The 25,322-nt window shown below is 46.9% G+C and overlaps 8 protein-coding genes across 8 annotated transcripts; 3 read left to right on the plus strand and 5 right to left on the minus strand.

Annotated features, from left to right (window-relative positions):
- Positions 1 to 7,215: 7,215 nt before the first annotated feature.
- N7479_004014 (uncharacterized protein) lies at positions 7,216 to 7,649 on the minus strand (the record flags this gene model as incomplete). Its single annotated transcript, XM_057251711.1, has 2 exons — positions 7,216 to 7,593; positions 7,644 to 7,649. The coding sequence occupies 2 exons, from the start codon at positions 7,647 to 7,649 to the stop codon at positions 7,216 to 7,218; spliced, it is 384 nt and encodes a 127-aa protein (XP_057111036.1).
- A 2,035-nt stretch (positions 7,650 to 9,684) lies between these two features.
- N7479_004015 (alpha/beta fold hydrolase) lies at positions 9,685 to 10,935 on the plus strand (the record flags this gene model as incomplete). The annotated part of the gene is made up of 3 exons (XM_057251712.1): positions 9,685 to 9,944; positions 10,002 to 10,204; positions 10,304 to 10,935. The coding sequence occupies 3 exons, from the start codon at positions 9,685 to 9,687 to the stop codon at positions 10,933 to 10,935; spliced, it is 1,095 nt and encodes a 364-aa protein (XP_057111037.1).
- Positions 10,936 to 11,146: 211 nt separating this feature from the next.
- Positions 11,147 to 11,413, minus strand: N7479_004016 (uncharacterized protein; the record flags this gene model as incomplete). Its single annotated transcript, XM_057251713.1, has 1 exon — positions 11,147 to 11,413. The coding sequence occupies one exon, from the start codon at positions 11,411 to 11,413 to the stop codon at positions 11,147 to 11,149; it is 267 nt and encodes an 88-aa protein (XP_057111038.1).
- A 785-nt stretch (positions 11,414 to 12,198) lies between these two features.
- sha1 (putative calmodulin-binding protein Sha1) lies at positions 12,199 to 13,068 on the minus strand (the record flags this gene model as incomplete). The annotated part of the gene is made up of 1 exon (XM_057251714.1): positions 12,199 to 13,068. One exon carries the CDS (start codon positions 13,066 to 13,068, stop codon positions 12,199 to 12,201), a length of 870 nt encoding a protein of 289 aa, XP_057111039.1.
- A 527-nt stretch (positions 13,069 to 13,595) lies between these two features.
- N7479_004018 (uncharacterized protein) lies at positions 13,596 to 14,729 on the minus strand (the record flags this gene model as incomplete). Its single annotated transcript, XM_057251715.1, has 1 exon — positions 13,596 to 14,729. One exon carries the CDS (start codon positions 14,727 to 14,729, stop codon positions 13,596 to 13,598), a length of 1,134 nt encoding a protein of 377 aa, XP_057111040.1.
- Positions 14,730 to 15,192: 463 nt separating this feature from the next.
- N7479_004019 (Zn(II)2Cys6 transcription factor domain-containing protein) lies at positions 15,193 to 16,203 on the plus strand (the record flags this gene model as incomplete). The annotated part of the gene is made up of 1 exon (XM_057251716.1): positions 15,193 to 16,203. The coding sequence occupies one exon, from the start codon at positions 15,193 to 15,195 to the stop codon at positions 16,201 to 16,203; it is 1,011 nt and encodes a 336-aa protein (XP_057111041.1).
- Positions 16,204 to 16,551: 348 nt separating this feature from the next.
- N7479_004020 (uncharacterized protein) lies at positions 16,552 to 17,520 on the minus strand (the record flags this gene model as incomplete). Its single annotated transcript, XM_057251717.1, has 2 exons — positions 16,552 to 17,247; positions 17,311 to 17,520. The coding sequence occupies 2 exons, from the start codon at positions 17,518 to 17,520 to the stop codon at positions 16,552 to 16,554; spliced, it is 906 nt and encodes a 301-aa protein (XP_057111042.1).
- A 2,888-nt stretch (positions 17,521 to 20,408) lies between these two features.
- Positions 20,409 to 24,212, plus strand: N7479_004021 (uncharacterized protein; the record flags this gene model as incomplete). Its single annotated transcript, XM_057251718.1, has 9 exons — positions 20,409 to 20,457; positions 20,512 to 20,705; positions 20,762 to 21,243; positions 21,299 to 21,750; positions 21,803 to 22,453; positions 23,229 to 23,269; positions 23,334 to 23,763; positions 23,842 to 24,128; positions 24,195 to 24,212. The coding sequence occupies 9 exons, from the start codon at positions 20,409 to 20,411 to the stop codon at positions 24,210 to 24,212; spliced, it is 2,604 nt and encodes an 867-aa protein (XP_057111043.1).
- Positions 24,213 to 25,322: the final 1,110 nt, after the last annotated feature.

Genomic DNA, 25,322 nt, shown 5'->3' on the forward strand with positions numbered 1-25,322 from the left:
AGTATTTTTACCATTTTTACTAATTTCCCCTAACCTTTTTGGATTTCCTGTTTCTTTTTTCCTCTTCCTTTTTCCCCCCTACGGGAGTAACCAACCCCCAACAACCCCCAAATGACCCCCATCTTCTCAAATTGCCTTACAACTGCCTTTTATGCATCGTACTTTCTCTTTAGTTGTATAGTCTTGAGACTGTATCATCTGACTAACATAATACTATGTGTCTTGCCACTTGTATATTCCATACAATATATAGTATACAAAGTATATAGTATGTTTTCTATATACTTCAGTTTCATTTCTTTATTACTATTCTCATATTTCTATGTTATCTTACTGTATAGACGCTTTCAAGAAATGTAAGCGTTTCGAGGGTTCAAGTGTGGACCTTTGATGACCATTGTCTAGCTATGAGGGATTTTATGTTGAGAGACTAAACCCGTTTCAGGGACCTTTTTTTTTTCTCTCCAAGCCCTCCCGTTAAACCTGACCTCTCTTAACACTTGCCATTAATATGAGAATCCACTTGCCAACGCAGTGAAATTCTAGGAAAAATCTGCCTTGACCTTAGTAATATCTTCACCGTTATTAGATCTATTTTATGGTTTGATATACACTTGGAAAGTAATCTCTTTGTACGGAGTACTTCAAAACCTATTGAGATGGTCATATCCTAATTACCTAGGGCTATTCCCATGCAAATCAGTATGAAAAAAAAAGGAAATACCACTCCCCGATTGGGGTGCCTGAACGCTGCCGAGCCGTCTCAGCCTTGGCCGAACTTGCCCTAGAAACTAGCCGGGATTAACAACTTCAATTCTCTTACTCGACCGAAACTCGTAATGATAGCTGAAACTATAAACGCGCCGTACGCGCTTCATTTGGGACTTTTTAATGACTACAACTAATTCTTGGCGGGTTTCGCCGAGCTCATACTTGAATGCTTGGTATTGATTTCTCTTCCCTTGCTCCTAATGCGGAAGACTTCTCTCATCTGACGTAGATTTCCAAGCTTCCAAGCTTGTTCTATTGGGGTATTAGTCAACTTACTTTCCCTGTCTTAGCCTTACCTTTAAGTTACTCAATTTCACCGAAATTCACCTGGCTACATGTAGTTATGACTTAAGTCTCCATCGGAGTTTCTCGGAGTGGATAAATTGGATGTACAATATACTAATACAAGTGTACAAGTGTATAAGTGTACAAAGTACTAGTTATACTAGTTAGTACTATATTGTATACCGTACAAAATTTGTACCCACTAGGCTCCGAACTCCACCCCAAAACGGACTCTTGGCTCTGCTCCTTCCCGGTAGATCAGTCTTGGTATACATAAACATAGCACATAGTACAGCCTGTACTTTCAATAATTTGCCCATAGAATTGAGCATCTCTATTGGTTCCCATTCAAGTGCCAAGTCTAAAGGCAAAAGCGTTTTCCAAGGCCAAGCTTAACCCTTTACCAGGTCATTGATTCTCCAAATTTAGACAACTGCTTCGTCATTTAGAGGCGAAGCGATCGTGATCATCAAGTTGGGCGACAATATTCCATAGATCTTCGATCCACAGCTCGCGGAGTACAAAGTACAACGCAATGAGTTATTTCAGAAGGCAACTTTGCTTCTCATCCCGTCTCCGTTTTCAAACAACTAATCAAAACAAAAAACGAAAAAAAAGCAAAGTCCTTTATGCCCGATGAGAGACAAACATGAATAACAACTTACATCGACGCTTACGAATACTCCCACGTTGACAAAGAACAGCGGTCAGCCACGAGCATGATTGCCTAGATCGGCTGACCGGACAAGATCTTCCCTGCGCAAATCGAAAAGTCTCCAAATTTATATCGCATAACCCGGACAATTAAAAAAAAAAAAACCTCCTAGAAGGAAAGAAAGTCCTAGAAATCCCCGTAAGCAAATGGATCGCCACGAGCATTCATACTGGTTCCCGGAGATATGCAAGGCAGCCACAACCCCCCTCATCAAACCTGTAGGGTCATGAACCACTCCCGTTTAGATCGCGACAAGCTTCGCAAATCCGAGGGGATCACCCCACAGTCCATCGAGGTAAGCAGGCATAATCCCTGTAATACAACCCCAAGCTCACTTGCAGGTCCTCGAACCTGTGACCGTGGGAAAAAAAAATGAGTTTGAAATCGAATTGTGGAAGAAGCTTGTTGGCAATACGGATTTTGCGACGGGCATTACCCGGGGAAGATCTAAGCCATTGAGCTCATATTGTATAATTTGCAATTCGTCCTCTGTAGCGCTTTGGTTTTATTTTTTTTCGTTTCAAGTTTTCTTTGTTTCTTTGTCAATTGGTTTTTACATTTGTACATTGGACAAGGACAGGGCAATTGTCTACGGGCGAGCGGCAACCTTGCATATCGAGCGATTCGCTAGATTAATTTCTAAAAAAAAAATTAAGCCTCAGTTTCCCAATAGGGAGAAGGCAGCCGGAGCGCATAAAACAGTGTTTTGAAAATATACACCAGAATTGTACAAGAATACGAATGTACCCAATGCCATCTACAAAGTCCTGCGTATACTCTATGCGTACGCAAGACAAAAGTTCCCGCGCTGACAGCAACATCGCAGGAAATAGAACGGCTGGGTTCTTGGCCACCCCTCACTCTTTGGGCTTTGACTCTCACAAATCGGAAAGGGAAAATTATTGTGGGATCCAATGGGCGGTAATTCTCGCCATATGGTTGGGATTGTGGAATGGGCCAAGAGCTCCCCCTCCCGATTCCTCGGAGAAGTTCTCCCAGTGGAGTAAGAGGCTAAGAGTGCGAGGTTTGTACAACGGGGATGGTATACGAATATGGTTTGATGTTAAGGGTTACTACGGAGTAGGGCTGTGGTCGTGGCACGATTGAGGGAATTCTCCCAATCGTGGCAATCACTCAATTGACGATTAGCAACCGATCTGACCCGCTCTATAACACTAACCCCAAGTTTCAAAGTGACAAAAATCCCAAAAATCCCAAAGTTCCCAAGCCCTCCAAGTCCTCCAAGTCGTCCAAATGTACCGAACTATTCCGTTTAGTGACGTCTAGCGCAATAAGGTGCGAACAGTGCAGGGACACGGACTCCGAGGGATGGCACGAGCGGGATCTTCGTACATTTGACTGCAACAGCGCATATAATACCAGATTCGTTGACCGGAAACGCAACCGGGGAAGTGGAGTTGAGAATCAAGAGTGATTGGGCAAATGTAGGGCAAATGTAGAGCGAATGTACGCTGCAATGCAGTATGCGCGATAGGCGGGACGGGTAAATGGTTGAAAATGTCCCGACCTCGGGAGGATTTGGTAAACACAGCTATGTATGAGGCATTTTCATCTTTCCACTTTTTTTCACTACTGCACTGCGCCAGATCTAGTTATATACTATATGTTAAGGCGTTTTATGTTGCTCCTCTCTAATAGGGCACAGTTGTATGTTGAATTGACTCTTGGATCTTTTGATGCAAGTCAATATACGGAGTATATATGTCCTTCACTTCAATTGACTGATATAATATACATCCCAATTTGGAAAGAGTCTATCTCTTTGTTCAGGAATGTGACAATTCTCTTGGCAAATCGGGATATTCCCCCTCTCAAGGATGAAAAGACTCGTCTACGGAGTGCTCCGTATGGAGTACACGTTTCACACAAAGGCAATGCCTAACTAATAGATCATACCAATTGTTGGTCTGTGCAGGATATATCTCCAATATGGACCGTTACCAGCGCCCGATTACCCCCAAATACTACCCAGGTCTTCACCTCTTCACCTCATCAAAAAATGGACTACCAAGTCGGACTCGGATGTCCAATGCCAAGTGCACTCCGTATCTCACAATGGGAACACCAATTCCATTCACATCTTCCATCAGAGGAACGTGATAGCCTACACATGAACCGCATGACCTCTCCGCCAAGATAAGCCTGGTTCACAAAATCAAAATCAAAATCAAAATCCTGCTCTGCAAGACAGGTAGATCAGACAGATCAATGATCTACCCGACAATGCACAGTGCAAGGAGATAGCCAGTCGCACTGGGTTTCACCAGAGGAATGCTTGGCGACAGCGCGTGGTGAAGCCAACTGCCAAGACCTGGGCATTGAATCTTCAGAATGCGCCCGGTACGACTTGAGCTGTGGTATGGAACCGTCCCGGAGAACAATAATCAGCATTCCCGGGGTGACAGTACGGAATACGGGGTAGGAAGAGCAAGGGAGGAGAAGGAAAGCAGGGCCTAGTCTCTCCAAAAAAGGGGGTTCAGGGTTCAAACGATTGTATTTGCATACACCCCCTTTCTTGAAGAGATCTTGGCACCAAACAACCCCCTTCTGATAACCATACGCTCCATGATAGGATTCGATCTCGATGCCAAGCAGCCGTGCTACATATAGCAAATACTCACAAATGAGCTCTCGGCTGTGCGGTTATTCGAGTGCAAGCTATGGGGGAATGGTCTCGCCAAGGGCGATCATGGCGATCATGCTGACACCACGGGCGTGCATGAATCCAGTCTTGGCACCGCTCCTATTTGCGTTCTATTTGTTTGTGCCAAGCGGTTGCACCGAGTGACTGCGTTGAGTTAGGGGGTTACAGTGGCAGTGCTCTGTTATTCTAGCTCGGGATCGACGGGCTACAGGGCTTAGCCTTTTGACTCGGTCCGGTCCGGTTGAGATCTGTTGGAGGGCTTCTTATGCACTTTTACCTGGTGACTTAGGTGCCTACAAAGATAGTAACGGGGAGTCCGGAGCACGTTGGCATGGATTCTTCCTTGCCATTTTACATTACATGTGCGATGTGCTCCGTATACACTTCACAGTTAGGAATAGGATACGATCGACACTCTGTGGCGTCCTTTCATTTCTTTCTATTGCATACTGAGTAGTTATCCAGAGACCTGCGTGAAACAAATATAGCAACCTCTCATAGAGCCGAGCTACGCCTTGGCATACACGCCACCTTACGAATATCGCGGCTCTTGTCATCGCCCTGAGCGTTCATCCCTGCGAATCCACGTCAGATGCGCCCAGGCTCTTCACCCAGAGTCCAGAGTCCAGCCGGAATATCTGCCCCGACCACTCTGACGTTTCACTTTCGACGCACAACGTACCACTGTCCAACATGCCAGAAGAATGCAAATCTTCTGGAAGTGCTTGATAATCAACTCCACCCGTCCATCGACCCTACGCAGAACATGGTTGGCTCTCGCGTTTTGGCACCCGGGTGTTTGCGAAATCGACTTGCCAATGACCATTCAGTTCAGCACGGGGAGAAAAACATGAGAATCCCGTGCGCGCTTCAACGCACGGCATCGGATGGCGTCGGATAATTAATCTTCGCAGTCCGCAGATCCCATGGACGGAGAGGGGAATCTGGAACGGTCGCATTCGTGGGTGTCAGCAGCCGAGGAGATACTGTCTATATGTAGTCAACGTGACCATCTGATAGTCTCCGTCTTTGTCGCATCACAGGCGATCCTGGCGGTCGCATCTACGGCCCAAATGACCATGCAATTCGATTCACTTCGCGCATGACACGGCGATTATTATTGAAAATTTTTCCATCTCTTCATTCGATATAGGCTTATGATATCATTTTCAAACAGGGAGATGACACGGTCTGAAACACGTTTCGGGTATCGCCAATGCAAAGCAATTCAGAACCAACCAGAACCAACCCTATTATCCGATATATTGTGTTCGGCTTACAGAGGATGTACATGGTGTAATGGACGAGCGGCAAAAGAAAACGTTACTGGTTCCAGCAGTTTCAACCATGTCAATCGCAATAACCCCGACCACAAAGCATCCAACCAGGGAAATATGCATTGACGATCACCGGAAACGGGCGAGTATGGGGTTTATCAGCGGGAGGGTTCTGGAGCGACAAAACTCCGCTTCCTCTGCTACTCCTTGGGGTTCGCTTTCCGTTTTGGTACTCAGGCCTTGCCGCTTTTTGCTCACTGAGCATGAGTTGCACTAGTTGGTATAAGAAAATGAGCCCTATAAGAGTAAAAAACGCAGACCGGAACGATAGGACTGGTTTTTATAGGATTACTCCTTACTGAGACTGGCACCATGAGTGCAGTTATCGATTCCTATTTGCGTATTTAGTTGACTATCTCGTAGTTCAGAGTATCCCTTCAACCTTGGAATCGGAAGTTCCTCACTTCACATAGGCATGTATCTCGGAAATTCCACAGGCCACTGCCATTCTTTTTCATTTTTTTGTATTCACCAAGTGAGCCCGACAATCATGAAGAGTCTTATTTTTATACACTCTTTTCTCGCTGCTGTGGAAGCGCCTCTCTCTGAGATATATTCCCCCGAGCAAGCTCAAAGTGTATGATACAACCCACACCGTTCACACCGGTGATACCTGCACTGGAATTGGAAAGTCGCAAGATCTGACTTAGGCTAGCTTCTCCCTTGGAGCTCTCAAATCAGTTCCTTCTGCTTATAGTTGGTCATACTCGAATGATGGCAATACTCTGCTAATGAACGAATGAATACACAGCAATCTCGGAAGCCTGATAAAAACCACTATTTGCATGAACCCAGTGGGAAACTTTGGCCTCGGAGGCATCACGACGATTGTGACTACTACAGCGTAAATTCCTACCATGAATCGTCCCTATTGTCCTCATACTAAAGGTATCAGTGCTATCCCTTCTCCTGCTAGAAATGACACTAAATCTCGCTGTGATGAATACTACAAGGTTGCTAAGGATGAGATTCGCGCAACAGTAACGGACACATTCAATATATATCTCGAACCAATCTGTGGATGACCTGTTGTTAAATGAAGATAGCCTTTTCCTAGACCCTGAACTCTTCTAGAACTGCACAAATCTTATGACTAACACCGACTACTGCGTGAAACCTGTAGGGTATATTGCGACATATTCAGAATACTAAGGCATCAAAGATGGTCTTTGATTATGAAAGACAGTTATCCTAGGCACAGTAATGTACTCTGTATGAACAAATATAAACTGACATCGCGAAAAGCAGGCCTCTATAATCTATATCATGCGCTACAGCTACATATCCTATGAGGGATGCTGGATCTCACAATCTACTAGAGAGTAATTGTTGAATGAAATGCACGTCTTTTATTATATCAGGTATCTTAACAAGAGAGTTTGGCATAAACATCATGCGTGAATGTACATTTGCCATCATCGAGCTGTTCAATATGGAAAGCATCAGAGCAAAGCTGCGATTACGGCAGCAACCATAGGAACAGCCGTGACCAATGCACCTGCAGGACCAGCAGCCGCCGCACCGGGTGTTTGGGTTGCCTCAGGGGCCGTGAGCGAGTCCACTCCTCCAATGACGTCCAGCCTATAGTAGCTGCTTAGTGCCACCGAAGAAGCCGCGGTGGAAGAGGACGAAGAGGCGGTAGTACCTCCTCTTACGGTTCCACCCATGCTAGCGCTCATGGTGCAGCTGACAGATTCGGTCCAGGACTTGAAAGAGCAGTCCCACATTTTAGTGACGGTAACATCGTAACCTTCTGAGCCTTCACTGATGGCGATATATTGCGCGGCGAAGTTCACGGTCTCAGGACCTTGAGTGATCGTCTACGAAGTGGCGATGTCACATTCTGATTTGGCGGCGCCATCCAAGCAACCGACATCGTATGTGGTGGCTTTGGCATTGATACCAGTAACGCTGACAGCAATGCTGGTAACGCCGGGGAGAATAAATCAACGGTGGTGCTGGAGGAATCCTTGGCTTAAGCACCGAGTGATGCAAGGAACGCAGTGGCAAAGATAGAGGTACGCATACTGATGATGGTTTTCAAAAAAATCTAGGGGGAAATCCTGCAGGGAGACCATTTCCCTTTAAATTAGAAAACCGAACTGCTGTGATCCTTCGAATACCCGGCAACTCTGGAAGACCGAGCTAGCTTAGTGTAGACCAGGAGATTTAGTGAAGTATGCTAGAGACTTGACTCATTTCTCACTGTCCACCCATTGGACTTTGATACGTTGGGGCTGAATGAGAATACTAGCGCTAGCATGAGGCTACCTAAGACAAGAATGCTCCACCCGGTAGAGGAAATATGGTACGTATAGCTCCAAATATACGTTTCAGATGCTCATTTGACCCTCCATGCTGGTGACATCACGGAGATTGGCATGTTACGGTGATCGAACGCGTGGCTGGCTGCTATGGTAGCTTGTGTTTTGATCATGACCTGTACTAGTATTGCGATGCTTTCCGAGATAGTTGAATGTCGATCTATACTGTACGTCAGTGCTTGCCCTATGTACCACGTGGGGCTTCACTAGGTATATTAAGTACAACACATTGATCATAGATGGCCGTGCGATGAGATTGTAAATCTTTATTGGTAGATGATGTGGGGTTTCCTTTATGATATCATATCTGCACTAACAAGGATCTATATCAGATATCTCATCGATGGAATCATAGGACATGATGGTGACGCGTTTGATGTTAGATATCGGGTTAAGATATTCATACACTTTCCCTCCGATTTGATATGTCAAAATGCAGTGAAGTACAACTGTAGTTGATATTGATATTCTACTTCCCTAAACTGGCAACCTGGATTACGGTCTAAATACAACGTATACGAACTGGTATGAATCATTAAACCGTTTCATGTATTTCCCTTTCATGTTATTGCACGTCAAACAGCTTATGCCCTAAAATACCTCCATTTAGCACTATTTTGGTTGCCATTCATGTGTGACCAACCTGCCTTGTCCCTGGGCTTGACACTGTATAATATGAGTCATGCACCTCTCTTTCAACCTCAGGGCAATACTTCTGTGTCTGAGTGGGATATCTGTTTGAAGCATCGATTTGTATCATAGTATTGCGCAGCAATATTTGACGCTTTCCCCCATTGAACCCCCCAATGAATTCTCCCAATAACTGAATGGCCTCATTGATCCGACTCACAAATTGGACACAATTTACTGTTCATGAGAGTTATTAACCATCAGAATCGCCTACTGTCCCTCCCTAAGAGCGACTGCATCTTTAGCAGTCACAACCAAAGTGAGAATTGGCCATGATGGTCAAACCCATAATGAACTCAGGCAGTAAAAAATTGAGATCTTGCTAACTTGCTTGCTCGCACTTAGACAGACTTCTCTTTGTCCCCATGCAGCATATAAGAAGCTTCATGGCAGTTGTCAGTTCATCCTCTGAATTTACTTCTATCAATTACTTTCTTGGTTCTCCTCTAGAGACGTAGAGACGTAGTGTACGGAGTATGCCCATCACAATTACATGTAAAATAGGGCCGAGGGAAGCCAAAAGTGCTATCTAACGCCCGTATAGTGAGGCTTGGATGAAGGGAACATTTTTGATTCTTCATGCACATGGTTGTTCCATGAGGCTGAGGGGTAAGCCACCTGGGCAAGGTTCTCCACTTCCATTGTCAGCCCCCAGTCTCCTTCACATATTCCATCGCATGTAATATATTAATATTCCGACAAAATGGGCCAGTAAATATCCATCGGGTAATTTGGACAGATTGAACAGAGAAAGTGGTGATTGAAACATAATTCTCAGCCTTAGGCCGCCACATCAAAACTTACTCTTTGGGAGATGCCTATTCTCTCCCCCAATACGAGCTGAAAATCCTTCACCTTTCCATATTTAACCACATTTCTATTTCGACTATCTACGCAATGGAATATGACCCAAGATCCCCCCGCTCGTTCGCCGCCTCTTATGTCTCTAACTCTCGCTTCCATCGCTTCTTGACCATCAACTCAACGACCCATGGCCCTCTCAATGTGACTTACGGCGATTACGGCCACGAGCCCGATAAGAACGGAACTACTCCGACACTTCTCTTTATGCCGGGCATGTTTTCATCCCGGTACATCGGAATCTGTCTGCACGCGATTGCAGAGAAATGGGGCGTGCGCCTTTTGGTTGTTGACCGGTAGGTGTACCCCAATCCTCTTATATAAAACATGAACTAAGGTTATATCGTATGTAGTCCTGGAATGGGGAATTTCACCGAGGTGCCGCTGGCGCAGCGAGTGTCTACCTGGATCGAAGTCGTCCCTCAGCTTTTGGCCCATCTAGGCATCCAGCATGTTTCATTGGCATCGCATAGTGCTGGCACTATTTATTTGCTTAACACCCTGTATCACTGTCGGGATATTCTGTATCCTGAGAAACCGATGGTCACTCTTCTAGGTATGTTGCATTTCTTGCATATCATTTTGTCTTTTTATACATTGTTCATATTGAATGGTTATATCCCAATATTACGATCCCAAGTTTAACAGCAGATAGCACCGTGGGTCGACCCTGCCAAATCAGGCAGCACTTCCATGAAAATGGCCCAATACATCCCTACCCCAGCCTTCAAGCTCTGGCATCATATTCCACGTCTCTTTCTCGTCAAAGATGGGTCTGCAACAGCTGCGAGTGGAACAGTGATTGCCAACCTCACTGCTTCTTTTCCCTCAAGCAGCGGCGATGAGCAGGCAAAGAATCGGCTTTACATCTCAAAGAACTACGGGCTAGACCTAGACCAGCAGAAAGAGATAGACGCTTTGATGATGCAGTATATGTTTGAGGAGAACACGGTTGGCTCTAATAGTGAGGCGCTGCAGTGCCTACGGAAGGAGCCTAACACGTGGGGTAAATGTGAAGACTACGAAGTCTTTGTGCGCGAGTTGGTAGAGCGCGAAAGAGGACGAGGGGGAGTGCTGTTGAAAGTTCAGGCATTCTTTGGTGAGACTGACAGCATGATTGGTAAGAAGGGTCAAGCTTATGTTGAGCGATGCTGGCATCAGACGGGCGAGGGGGACTTGAGGGGTGCAGTTGAGTTCGATTCCATGGTAGTGCCTGGCACTGACCATGATAACTTGGTATCGTCCGCGGAAGTGTGGGAGAGAATTTTCAAGAAAATGGTAGCTTGATATAGTTATAGAAGTGCCATTGGCTCTACCTAAGAACTGCCGCATATCCAGGTATACATACATCATGTACATACATGAAGAGAAACTTTCAGACGGGGATGAGATACAAGCTGCACAACGCCAGGATATATTGAGCTATTGATGTGGGGGCTCAGAAGAGAACTAGATACATATATACAAAACAGAACTCAGATAATCATAGCCCAACTCCTTATTTCCATTGTCCAGCATCTTCCGCTCCCTGGGCCACTCGTTTCGCCCCGCTCTCAAGACCTGAGCTTGCACTTCCGAGCGCATTCCCAACCGGCTCGCCAACACTCCCCGCCGCGCCTGTAATGGTATCACCGATACCTCGTCCGGCAGTCCCTGCTACTCCACCCACTGTGCGAGTGACACCGCCGACTGTGTTTCCAAGTGTGGAGGTAACGAATTTGGCAGCTCCAGTGGCGCCTTTGTCTTGATTGGTTTCGAACGGCATGATGGTTTGATTGAGTTTTGTGGTGGTTTTGATTGGATTTGAAGAAGGATTCTCAAGTTTCGGACCGAATATAATGAATTGAGATAGAGGATTATTGAGGTTTATAGAATTGAAAGAAACAGGTGGCAGAAGGGCATTGTTATATTGGGGCGTGCGCCCTATGACATCATTTGGGTGGCTCGGTGGCACGGGTGGCTGTATACCTAGTTTGTACATCTGGGCAATATAAATTAGTTTCTAATATATTCTAATATAAAACTAGCCACTGACGGAGGCAAAGACGTGTCAAATCTAGAATTAAGGAGAGGTAGGGCAGATCCATCTTTCTGAACTTGGATAAATTCAGGACCTTCCGTGAACTTACTCAGCGTACCATTCGACATTAAATTTCAGAGAATGCTGCTTGATCAAGCTTAATGATATATGACTGAGACGAGTACTACGCTCTAGCAGTAGAATAATGGCTTGTAGATGGCGGAAGAGACTGTATAGTAGCTCAGGAAAGAAGCATGTGTGCGTGAGTGGCGATAATCTTCAAGTAGCCGATGTCGATTTTTGGGGACTGCCAATATAACATCGAGGAGTAAGATATGAAAGAAACAACTTGTTAAAGTGTACACGGACAATTCGTTGACCAAAAAGAGAATTCGGGGACAAAGGCCCTGCCTGTCAAAACGTGGTAGGGGTATCATTTCATAAAATAAAAAAGGAAATAAGAAAGGCCAGAAAAGAAAGTGAGAAAGAAAACGCGAGGAAAGCACAAAAGACAGAAGAAAGAAGCTCTTTTAGAGACGCCGAATGCCTCGGCGGCTAGAATTGTGGTGACTTTGGCGAACAACCGATCTCTGACCAGCAGATTTACGCCGAGGCGGTTGTTCAGGCCGCTCCTGCAGCTTCATCTGCTCTGTTGGTTCTTGCAGCTTGCAAGCTCCGACACTGCGCCACCATCGAGTAATCACCTCATAAGCCAACGCCGCCCTAGCTGTAGCGATAGCGCACGCGTGCTCATCCCGTTGTTTTATAAAAGATCGCCACGCCCGTTGAATGACGATGGCGGAGAAGGTGCGCTTCAAGGCAGAGGCTCGATCATTGTTAAATGGTGGTGAATACTCTATATTTTTAGGGACTCTGACGACATTCCCTCGAGTTTCAACCAGAGCCACCCGCTTCAGTGGGCCCTTTCGCTCTTCTTTGGGTCTGGCTGTTATACGTGTTCTGAGAATAGCATTTTGTACAGCTGGACGGGCTATTTTGGACACGAGCAAATGATTTTCTGATTTGCTTTTGTTGTTGATATTGACGAAGATCCCAGGAGGAATGTTTTCTTTGCCACCACCTGTTCCAGGGATATCAACTGTTGTCGCCCCTGCCTGGAGAACTTTCAAGCTTTGCTGGAGCGGAGCTCTCCTGGTAGATCCCGCCAACGGCTTTTGTAGCAGACGTCTAGCAAACTGTGACTTGAAGCTGTTGATCTCATTATCCCCTGAGATATATGGAATGCCATCTTTGATTTGCCGCTTGGGTGAAGTGTAAAGGCCCATAAAGCCGGTGGGGGTGATATAGTCATCGGATGGAATGTATATTGTATCAAATCGTCTTATAGACTCGTCCCTCGACGAGCGCGGAGTGGAACATTCGCCGAGAAGACTCGACATGGTATCGAGGTTTGCTAACAAGAAGGGAGATTTCATACTGAAATGAGAGCTTGGTCAACTATTTTGAAAGTGAGGGAATGTGTCGGGATTGTTGTGCAGACGAGCGGTGAAGTCAATCAAGGGATCGACTCAAACGCGGGGAAGACGCGGCGCGGGGCGAGACTTGATGCTATCAACAAGCCAGGGCACTCGGGCAACTGTACAGTGGCGCATCAAATCAGCGGAGAGCGAGAGTCGCGTGTCTGGAACAGTCGATTGCTACAAGACCTGTGTTGACCTGTGGACGGGTTGTCCTGGGCAACACGTGGGGTGAACACGTGACATTATCAAAGTATCGGATGAAATAGGAATAAGAGGAATAGATCGGATCTAGATAGAATGTTCTCTCCAGTGTAAACCAACAGTCTAACAAAGTCCTTCTAGACTTCACGAATGACCTATCTTCTTCATGCAAAAGCGCGCTCTCAACTCTTCTCCCCGCTGTATGTTCTTATGAATGCAGATCGTTCAACGAATATGACTTCAGTTCAATATTGCCCTTCGTTATCACTTTGCTGAGGAGGATCCACATCATACGGTGCCCAAGCCGTCATAAGATCAGCCCTGGCTGCATGAACCTCTTTCAACAGATGCGTTATCAGCCGGTCATGCGCGATGCCCGGGAGCCCGATTGACGGGGATCCAGCTTCGGCTCCAAAGCCCTGCATCCCTTTCGGATATGAGCTAGCGCTTTCCTGCATCCGGGCCGATAGAGTCTCAACTAGTCGCTGCATATATTGTAGTTCGCCTAGCGTGACTCGCGCCTGAATAGTCAATCCCAGTACCTGGTCATCGACCGAGTGATCCCCGATCGTGACAGGTTGATGAACCACCTTCTCTAACGAGGCAGGGTCCTCGTTAGGCCCGCTCTTTGTGCTTGGTCTAGACAGACTGCTGCGGTCGTTCATAAAGCACGTGCGGATCATCGCGCGGTACCACGCAATTAGTCGAGAACAGATAATTGCTAGGATCAGCTGGTTCTGTGGGCGAAGGGCACAGGTGCACTGTAACATGCGGCAAACTGACATGCCTGCGTCTTTATTGCTTTTAAGAACTGAACCGGACATGCGTGGCAGCTCGAGTCCATTGCTATCATGACTGCTGCCGCTTCGGCGGGAGACGCAAATGGTCTGGGGGATATGGAGTGAGCGAAGGGATCGCGTCGCAGTTATTATGCAAGGGATGTGATGTTTTGCGAGACAAGAAATTGCTGCGGTTGGAGGCGGTGGTGTTTGGAACGGAGTGAGGGTTGAATCTGGGACAGCGAATAGCGGGGTGGAGAGATCGGGAAGCGTGGAGCAATCCAGTGTCGGTTCCTCATGATTGTCAAATACATCGGGGTCCACACTAGGTATAGGAACAGAGCAGAGATCGGGGGCAGTGCCGAAGGACATGGAATGAGCTGCCGCAAAGGTATCAAGGTATATACTGGGGTCAGGATCGACATTCAGATCAAGATCTAGGTTGTCTATTGATGCGAACAGACCATCACCGGACCCCATAGATGGATAAAGTAGATCATCATGTGCTGTATATTGGGTGGATATGAATTGCCAGTCGTCGGTTTCAAAAGGCATCTGGTCCTCGAAGAGGCTTAGATGATCAGGGGTGGAGGCTTCCATTCCAATCTTGGAAGTTGTCGCACTGTGGTAATTTCCTGGTACCTGGATGCTCGGCCCGTCGAGTGGGACCTAACCCGATTTGGCTAGTTCTTATTTTAGCTCAATCTAGCGTTGACTGAAGGTTTTCGGCTGGCAACACGAGATTCAATCACAACATCAGTTTCTCTCTTAGTATCTAACCTTGGAAGACATCCCAAAATCCCGGGAACGAGGTCATATCCTGGAGCGTTACATGGATAATGCTCAACGTGGCCAGCTCCACAGCTTTGCTTGCATACTTCTTATCTCTTGGCAAGGAGGGGCGGAAGTGGGTTGCAAGCGGGACCAAAACCAAGTTATTTAGGTAAGGAAGTTGAAGACAATAGTCCAAGAGGTCACCGAAAGAAAGCTAACAAGGGAATTGCTATATCAGCACAGCCTCGGTCTACGAGTAATCCTTTCATGACAAGCGGGTACTGACGTCATGGACCGCAATCGCATCCAAACTTCGCGGTCGTCTAAAGCCACTTCACAAGTCATATCCTCTTTACAAACCCCAAAACTCAAAGATTCCTGTGACAAATGCTCTGCCTCCAAAGTACGTTGTACAAAGGAGAAGCCCTTCTGTGCCCGCTGCGATAAGCTCGGGTACCCATGCTTTTACAGCCCAGCAAGACGGGCTGGCCGCCCCTACCGGTCAAAAAAACAATTTCCAGAAGCGGGGAACAGCGAAGAGTCAAATCAATCCTCTGTGAGAGATATAACAACGACTCAGTTTGTAGATGAGAGCGCGAGACTATACTCTCGCTTCAATGCCTCCACACCCGTCAACGTGACCTCCAATAGCTCAATCTCAAATTCCACTTTGCGAGCCAATTCCACACGGCCCAACAACGAAAATGAACATCACGACCATAGCGCGGCAAGGAGCCACTACGTCTCCGATCCGGACTGTATGCTAGTCGCTCTCGACCTATTGTCCGAAATAGAAGGTTCAGCAGAGCAATTGAGACGAGTATATCCCGTAGACGCAAGTCTTCTCAACACAACTGCACAAACCATCACAGCAGCCTTCCATCGCCTTTCTACAATTCTGATGTGCCCTTGCTCCGAGAGAGCGGAGGTGGGGATGCTAGTTTCCGCAATTTGCATGTCCATCATCGACACGCTTGCCATGACAATTACGAACATTGCAGGAGACCGGACTTCCACCGGGTTGCCCAGTCAGCCGATGCCATGGGATAGTTCCGGTGTCGGGTCTCATGGCTCCCTTGGGAGTGAGGCTACAACTATGCAGGTTTTGACAGAACTTTCGAAGGTGGCTAGGCTCATTTTGCAGCTTACTGAGCGGTACGACAAAGGGGGTTGGGGTTTAAATGGGGGGAATATAGGAGATGGATCGGAGCTGCCAACGGACTTTCTGCCGGGAATAGCTACTTTCTTGCGGGAGAGGCTACAGCAAATTACGACCAACGCTGCTCATTGCGTTGGATAGATATAGATTTCGTTCTTCAATGTGGCCTCTCTTACACTTACTTTTGGAGTATTGTGAGTTAGTATAATGAGTTATAAGAACCGTCAGCCGCTTATCGGACCTCTCCATACTTCACGATGTAAGACCTTAGATAATTTGAACATCAGGTTGATTAAAGATGATATTAGAGATTCGTCAGCTCGGTACAGGCTGGAGAACTTCAGGGCTTGTCGCCATCGATATTTTGGGTTAAATCAGGGCCTAGGGCTCGGCGCAGTCATTGAAGAGTTGAACATGTTCGTGATATTCGTGGGTTTAGTCTCATGCATTAGTCTAATCTACTCTAACTAGGCAATGGATAAAGTAAAATTATAACATAAACCACTTCTTCTCTTGTGCTGTGACAGCCAGTCCAACCTTCCCCTCATCGGCTAGTTTCGATAGAACCTGAGCTACGAATGGTCCCGCCATTGCCTCCAGCTCAGGCCCGTAAAGGCGTAGAATGATCTCCCGTGTCGTAAATGATGCCATAATCTTTGTATTGCCCCCAATAAACGCTGACAAGACCTTCTTTTCTCGAAGTTCCCAGTGTCTGCTCCAGACTATGAGTCTGGCTGGCAGGTCTTCAATCACCGCACCGTGTCCGGGGTATCCAACTGTTATATCTTCATTGTAGATACTGCGCGTCATAACTTGCAAACTCTTCATGTATTCCCCTAGATCCTCCGTAACAACACTGGTTCCATGTCCAAGCACGTTGTCGCCTGTGAACATGGCACCGCTTTCCTCTGAGACAAAGCACATGTGGTCTTGACTATGTCCGGGCGTGAACAAGGCTCGTAATGTAGTTCCTTGAGCAGTAAAAGTCTGCCCATCGTGGATCGAATGTTGGCCGCTGTCCGGACGAGCCTTGTGGACCGCCGCGGCCAGATGTGGATACTGAGCCAGTAGCGCCGGGAGACCACCGGTATGATCGGTATGCCAATGGGTCAGCAGCACCTGGGAGATGCTCAACTGGTGTTGGTCAAGATATTTGACCAGAGTGGTGAGCCAGATTGGGCATCCCTGTCGTCATGATTCTCTTGTTTAGTCTCGAAGCGCTGAACTGGGAGGGTTAATAGCACTCACTTGTCCTGTATCTATCAAAATTCGTGACTGGCCGCTTCCCACTAGATACGTATTGGTTCCCTGTAGTTGCATGTTGCCTGGGTTTCCGCCAAGTATTCTCACCACCTCTGTGCTGAGTTCCGTGACAGCCGGGAGATATGGCAGTCCAGCATTTCGAGCAGATAGATATTCCTGCCACCCTGGCTGCGTCCACACTTTTGGAGTAGACATATTTCTTTCTGATTGACACTAGATGCCTAGGTAGGCTTTGCGACTGAAGTAAGCAGTGTTGGAATAAGAGGTGGGGGCGGCTGGAATTTTGGTGAGCATATATGTATGCAAGCAGATAACTAGGGCATGCATGGATGCCTGATAGATGCCTGATATACCAGGCCTTTATCTTCAAGGACCATGCAGGAAAAAATCCACCGAGTTCTATTTCTGTCTCCCATCGGGCCTTTTATCTCCTTTCTTATGCCTTAGACAGCCTGAATATCCCCAAAAAAGAGAAAATGGGGAGATTTAGAGGGTAGAGGAAAATAAAGATCACGACCGAAAACAACTGACAGTTCGCATATGCCAATAGGGTAAAAATGAAAGAATGCCCTCGGGCGTTGGTTAATTTAATTCTAGACACCAGCGCTGGAGGGTATGGAAGATAAAGACTTCGTGTCAATTTTAAGGGAATAAGGCATCAGATGCAGGGTGGCTGCAAGCCAGCCTACAGGCGTATATGTATGCATGAAGAGCAACCCATAGAAACCGTAGTTTTAGGCCCCAATCTAATACTAGATACGAAAATCACTAATCATACGGGTAGGTGGTGTCCTACACCAATATATAAAGGATAGGGTCGCTGGAGAAAATATAGCCACACTGCACAGCAGATGTTCACGAAAATCCAATCGTATTGCAGGGAAACCAGTGCCCCAATCGTACCACATCTACATATTGTGCTTCGATGGCTATTAATTGACGTGATAAATACACACGGCTAAAATGCATAGTCGGATGGGTTGTCGTTAAGGGAACAGCCATGGCGTATATGCGCCCAGTCAAAGCAATCAGCGCACCTAGTATGTAGGATGTAGGTTCGTCATGAATAAAGAACATATGGGCTAGGGTTGACGATAATTACACATCTAAAAGGTTAGTTAGATTACACTCAGAATGTGTAAGAGAATGCGTAGTTTGGGTTTGATTATCACTTCTTCAGCCTGTGCTTTGGGATGAAACGCCACAGACCAATTCTGTGAGCATCCTACGTTCCACATTTGCTCTCACATTTAGGTCGTTCTCATGAAGATTAGTTGCGAAATCATAATCGTCCATGAAAAACTTATCTGATATCGATTTGGATATTTAAATTTCAGCGATGTTGAAGAAAACGAGGTGGGGTTAAGGGAAGTCGGGGCGTGATGGACAACGCCCGAATGGGTATAGAACATGTGAATTTTGTTGATTTTTACTGACTGACCCGAACCGAGCAGATATTTGCTAAGTATCAGGATCGGAGACAGATTGAAGATCTCCACGATCTGGTGAAAGGATGCTTGGGTAGAATGTAAGGGATAGCGGTACTTAAAAGCCGCTATCCGTTTCTGATACCTCGCATGACATGGTTTCTCTTAGCGAACTGCGTGATTACTGAAACAGGGAAGGATATTTTCTCAGTGAACTAATGGATGAAGGCACTTTCTTGCCCTCACATCTAAGATGGGTGGCTTTATGCTATAGTACTGATATTTTTCTGCATATCACTACTTGGAGTCGTTAAGATGGATTGCTGACGATGGCGGTTTCCATATCAAATTTACCGAACACCTGGAGGAAAACAAGCACTAGAATACCACTGACCAACGAGGTGTCTAGCAAAGCGCCTGACATAAATCTGCCACAAATGTGTAATATTTACCTTCAACCAAGCAAAACCGCAAGATTCTGTGATAGTTACTTAATGCGGCTGATAAGCGATTATCAAGATGACAAGTGGCTGAGCATCGGCCGCTCATAAATGCACTCACGTTCAATTATTATTGACACTGTATTTGTTGACATTGGTCCTCGTATTGATTATAAAGCCGCACGGCTGCCCGGGCTTAACCCCTAACTTGGGGGCCAGATCTTGATACATAACTTTTCAATAGAGCAACTAGTGAAAGGCAAAGTGTTGCCCCTTACTCCCTACTTACTGGAGATTTGTACCTCCTGATCCCTCTTAGGACAAGTTTCGAAGCACCTGTAATGACATGCATATGTACATCATGTAAGTACTGCGGTATTTAGGGTCTAATCGTAGCAGCCTATCGATTAGGGCCACCACCATCGTGACTATTTCTTGACGATCGTTTGCGCTCTTAGTCAGACAGCTTTTCTCTATCCATAACGCGGACTGTGATTATATTCATAAGATGTCAGAGACGTTGTATTTCAGACGTATTATCGATAGCCGTCTTTTTGCTTATAGAGCTATGATGGTTGTTCCAAAGGAAGTAGCCATTCATTTTTAGAGGAACAAAGCAGAAGCATGATCGTCATTCTAGAAGCATGGATGCTGATCTATCCCTAAATGGATATATTTAGATGCCATATACGTCAGGCAGCTAGGATTATGCTGGATGACTCATCATTATGTACAACCAAAGTTGTGGCATAGAGCTCGCTTGCATGCGGCTTACGGCCAGACCGACAAGATGTACTCCGTACATTGTAAACCTTGCTGATCTTCATTGATCAGATTGACTGGCAACTAGACAATGTACTTTGTATATCGTAGTTTTATGTACATATTCCACTCCGTAATCTCCTTTAGATTAAAACAGACACCCTTACCTGTATCATCGTCACTAACCTTGGAAGGAACAGGTAAGTGGGTCATGTCTAAATTAGACTCTCGTGACTGTGAGACCTCCTTTCCCCGGACGTGCTTCAACGTGGCCCTAGGCATCTGGAATCTTTAACATTTACATACTCTACTGATCGGTACTTTTCTCTTCGTCCAGCACCTGTCCTACTGCGACATGGATCTTCTGTAAGCACCTGCCTGTTCCATCACCTGTTTTGCGTCACCACTCGCCCACCTTCTCCGCTCTCCTATCATCGCGGCATGATCCTGCAACATGGAATCACTGGTGTATGAGAACTCGCCTTTGGCTGAATATTTGGAAGGTTCGCTTTGTCCAAGATACCTGAAAGATTTAAACTCACTGACATCCGTGCCAGGGGAGGGTGGAAACGAAGAGAGTTGGCCCGTGGAGGAGAATCAAAGCGACGATGATCATACCAGTTCCTTGAACTTTGCCCCTCGCGGGGCTTCCAAGTTCCAGGATCGCGTTCGAAACAAGCTACCGAAGCCTCTCAACCTACAAGGCACACACCAGGGGGAAGTGATCGCGAAACTATATGACGCTTGCTCGGTACAACCCCTCGTCTACGATAGCACGCGATCATACTGACACTTCCTCTCATATAGTCCGCTCTGAATGTCCGATTAGCACGGAGTGACAACGAACGATTTTTGGAACAATTTGGCTACGTTATTGTCGCATCGCAACTGTTGAACGAACACAGTGCTCCTTCCTACACATCCGCTGCAGATGTCCTATCTGCAAAGCAACCCTCAGCTCTCCCGTCCCTATCTACCACCTTTGGAATCCAAGGCGCCCTTGCTACAGCCTTCACATCTTTTTCTATCGCTTGGTTATTACACTGGAGCCGTTCAAGGACTGGGCCAGGACTAAGTCTCAAGAAAGTTGGAGTACTCCTGATACTTGTGCCCGCTGTCGGTGTCTTATTCTATGCTTTCACAAAACGGCAGTGGTTGAAATATCTCAGGCACCAGGCTGTGGAAGCAGCTGGAGCTTTTATTGGAAATGCTCAAGGCTTTGATTCTGCTGCGTCGGCTTCCGTGGTCTTTATTCAGGAGGTTGAACTTGTTTCAAGAGGTTATCGGATGTAAGCACGCAACATTTTTGTTCGACATGACAAAGGGACTAACAAAATATCACAGAAGCACTCCTCTGCCACCTATCAGTCGACTGGAGGATTTAGGACAAACGCGACGATGCTTGAGATTGCGCCGAACGGTTTCAGAATGCTTCTACTCCATGCTCGAGCGGTATATCCAATCCCAGAACATCCTACGCCCACTTACCGACGAAGGTGATCTTGCGAAATATTACGATATTTATGACATTGGACTGGAAGAACTTGAAGCAATTGAGGCCTCCCTGTCGCAGCGAACCAACGAAGACCAGTACTCATTGCGCGCCCTGAGGGATCTGTTTGGAAAACTATACAGTGTGAGAAAGAGCGTACTGTGCTGCTTGTTAGCCCTTAGCGCCGATGGTGGTGGTTCCGATATTGCTCGGTGGAGTTCTGCTGTCGAGGAAATGCGTGAGCTTGCTACGGTGACTGGTAACAGCATGCTGAAAATGACAGCAATTTTAAATGAGGAGGATCGTGAGTGCTGATCTCTGTTGTATGACACAAACACATTGGCTAATATTCGCAGATGATACAATTCCTCCCTCCCCATTACCTTCCGCCTCACCAAGCAAGGACCACCTGCGAGCTCAATTTCGACGGCTCAGCTCTCTGTCACAAGGGGTCCGTGCCTTGCATGCTAAAATGCACATTGCCAGCGAGGAGTCTCATGCCAATCTAGAACGCGCAGACCCCGATGAATTTGAAGCCACCCTCCTGACACAATACGACTCGGTTGGTAGTGATCTCAGGGCTCTTCTCCAAGAGTGGGAAGCTGGTAAAGCTGCATTGGTAAACCAACACGATCGTCTTAGTGTCGGGGATCGCTCGCGACCGCCTAGTACTTTCTTGTTACCCATGTCCCCTACCCCTAGCCTGGGAGGATCTACGGCAGTCGAGGGAAGCCCGACAGATGCACTGAAAGCTTTGACTGGCGAGGGCCGGCCGGATCTTACCCATACCTATGATGACGAGGAAATTTTCGAAGCTGTTGTACTCCCGGCCTCAAGAAACAAGAGAGTGTCTTTGACAAGAGACGAGCGTCTTGCACGTGTACGAGAGGACCGTGCTAGACAGGCGGTTGCTAGAGAAAAGGTAGATGCCAGCACTAACATGCTCAAGGAACTGGAAATGGTCATCAAGCAGCGACCAGGAAACAACTCTGCAAAAAGAGTTACCAGTATCTAAGACAAGACTTGGGTCTCTGTCCCATGCTTGATGCATACCACAGAATCCCTCTATTTTCGTCTGCGCCATCCGGCACAGGTTTGACTTCAACCAGCGCTAGCAGCTGGGAGTCACAAATTGATACCCACAACACGTATAGACGGAGCCCGGCGATAGCGGTGTTTTATTCGAGGACTTTTGCTTTTTACTTCTTGCTACTTTACTTACTAACTTTTTACTTATTTCTTTTGTACCATTATTATCTGTTCGTCTGTCTTTAAGTGATCTTGGACGGGGGTTCTTTCGGCATTCATTTCCGTTGAGTGTGGTGATAACGTCAATATTTTTTTTGTCCAATTTGTACATTACGGCAGGCTCTCCTGCAAATGAACCATCCTTTGAATATCCATACTACTCGTAATTTTCGATCATTATATCGACAAGCCCCTAGATGTATATGAAGGAGGCCTAATTGCCTTACCGCCTGAGGTGTCGAACTTAACCCGAAAGGGACATATCGCCAAACGCGACCGCGTCTTCCCCACCCTCCAACGCGATCCTTATATTAGACTGCCGCCTCTTTCATCCTCGTTCAAACACATACCCAATTCACTATTCTCCTCTCCCTACAACCTTCTTTACTTCGAAAAAAACACTCTCTCCCCCTTTATTTCCTCACGACCGAGTTTAAACACCCCCCCCACACAAAACCATCAAGAGTAAGTCGACTATCCCAAATCGAAAAGATTGTTGTGTGCGAAGAACAAATCAATTAACCCACTCTCTAGTGTTGGAAGCACGATTGGAACAGGCCAGCCTTTTGAAGCGCGTATGTGATCTATACTAATTGACCAATTCGGCAATGGACCAATTATTAACCCAATTGTGTTTAGGTCGTCGACGCTATCAAGGATCTTGTCCAGGACTGCAACTTCGATTGCAATGACTCCGGAATCGCCCTGCAGGCCATGGACAACTCGCACGTTGCCCTAGTCTCCATGCTGCTCCGCGCCGAGGGTTTCTCTCCCTACCGCTGCGACCGTAACATTGCCCTCGGCATCAACCTGCTCTCCCTAACCAAGGTCCTCCGCGCCGCCCAGAACGAAGACATCCTGACCCTCAAGGCCGAGGACTCACCCGATGCCGTCAACCTGATGTTCGAGAGCGCAGAGACAGACCGACTGAGCGAGTACGACATCAAGCTTATGGATATTGACCAGGAGCACCTGGCCATCCCTGAGACCGAGTACGCCGCCACTGTCGAGATGCCTTCTGCTGAGTTCCAGCGCATCTGCAGAGATCTTAACGCCCTTTCTGAGTCAGGTAAGTAAAATTTTCCCCGAGGCGATACTCAAGCCCGGTTGGTAGACACAAGTACCGTCGTGCTAATTGCTTTCATAGTCGTGATTGAGGCCAGCAAGGAGGGTGTCAAGTTCTCCTGCCAGGGTGATATCGGTAACGGATCCGTCACTATTCGCCAGCACACCAACGTCGACAAGCCCGACCAGAACGTCGTTATCAACCTCTCTGAACCCGTCGCCCTGACCTTCTCCCTTAAGTACCTCGTCAACTTCTGCAAGGCCTCTAACCTGTCTTCATCTGTTGTGCTGCACCTCTCTCAGGAAGTGCCGCTGCTTGTTGAGTACGGTCTCGGAAGTGGCCACCTGCGGTTCTACCTCGCTCCTAAGGTAAGTTCTTGATTATTCCAAGGTCGAAATCATTGGAAACCAAGCTAACGTGGGGTTCGAACACAGATTGGTGACGAAGAGTAAACGAATGATCCAGTGGTTCGAGGGGATATGGGCAATGCTAAAAATGAAGCTCGATGATAATGGAGAGAACTTGGAGGAAAATGTTCTTTCACTACATCCCTGACAACAGGGGCTTTAACAAGATTTTCACGATAATTTACACATTCAGCGGTTGGGGTTTCGACCTCGCAAATTTTTCAAAACATGCATCCTTCACTTAGAACTTCCAATATTATCAACACGGCTACGAGTAAGATGATTCTAAGAATATTTCAACAGCGATTGAGATAGTAGAGAGATATATTTCACGAGAATATGTATTCTATTTGTGTCCATCACTAAATAAAGCCCCCACAAGCCCAACGCCAAACCCAGCGACCGAAACCGAGCGAGCCCGCAGGCATAGGACCCTAAGGAACCTCGCAGGGATGGTCCACAACCCCACTAATCAGCAAGGTCGCCAAAAAAACTCTTTCCAGACACCCCAACAAAAAAAAGAGCCGGGGAAGGAAGTAAACTGACCTGAAGGAAAAAAGAGAAGCGCCATCCCCACCAGAATGATCGGAATCGAATGATACCATCCGCCCCTCCGAAGAGAAGACAGAGCAAGGTATGCTGCGTATTGCACTAAAGTGTCATCACACACAATCTCCGCACCGACTCTCCCAAGGAGTTTGGGGAAAGACCCATGACAAGTCACAAGCCTCCCCCCTCCCCCCGATGTTTCTGATGTCAAATGCAAGTGTGGGTAAGAAGTGATCTAGGATCACACCAGGCCCTCACGGGCAGGACCGGCGCCGACGCGCGAGAACGAACGACGGCGCGGGTTGAAGCTTGAAGAATCCTCCGAATTTCTCATTTGCAAGGGGTCTCGCGGCTCTGGGCGGAACCCAGAGCTGCGAGGACGGGCCGTGAGGCTCGCCGTGTGTAGCAAAGAAACGCAGCATTGGTGGGGATGGCGCTTGAGGAAGGGAAATTTGGCGTGGAGGTGGGTTTGAGGGTTTTATATTGCTGTCACGTGGGATGAGTCATCTGTGCGCTTGTCCTGTTTGGGAGGGGTATAGGGCAGCCAATTTATTTTGTTGGGTTAGCTGTGCTACTAAGTTTAGATGTGCTGGTTATTCTCATCTA

This window comes from Penicillium vulpinum (assembly GCF_028829585.1).
Source record: "Penicillium vulpinum strain IBT 29486 chromosome Unknown utg000002l_segment0_segment0, whole genome shotgun sequence".
Lineage (NCBI taxonomy): Eukaryota > Fungi > Ascomycota > Eurotiomycetes > Eurotiales > Aspergillaceae > Penicillium > Penicillium vulpinum.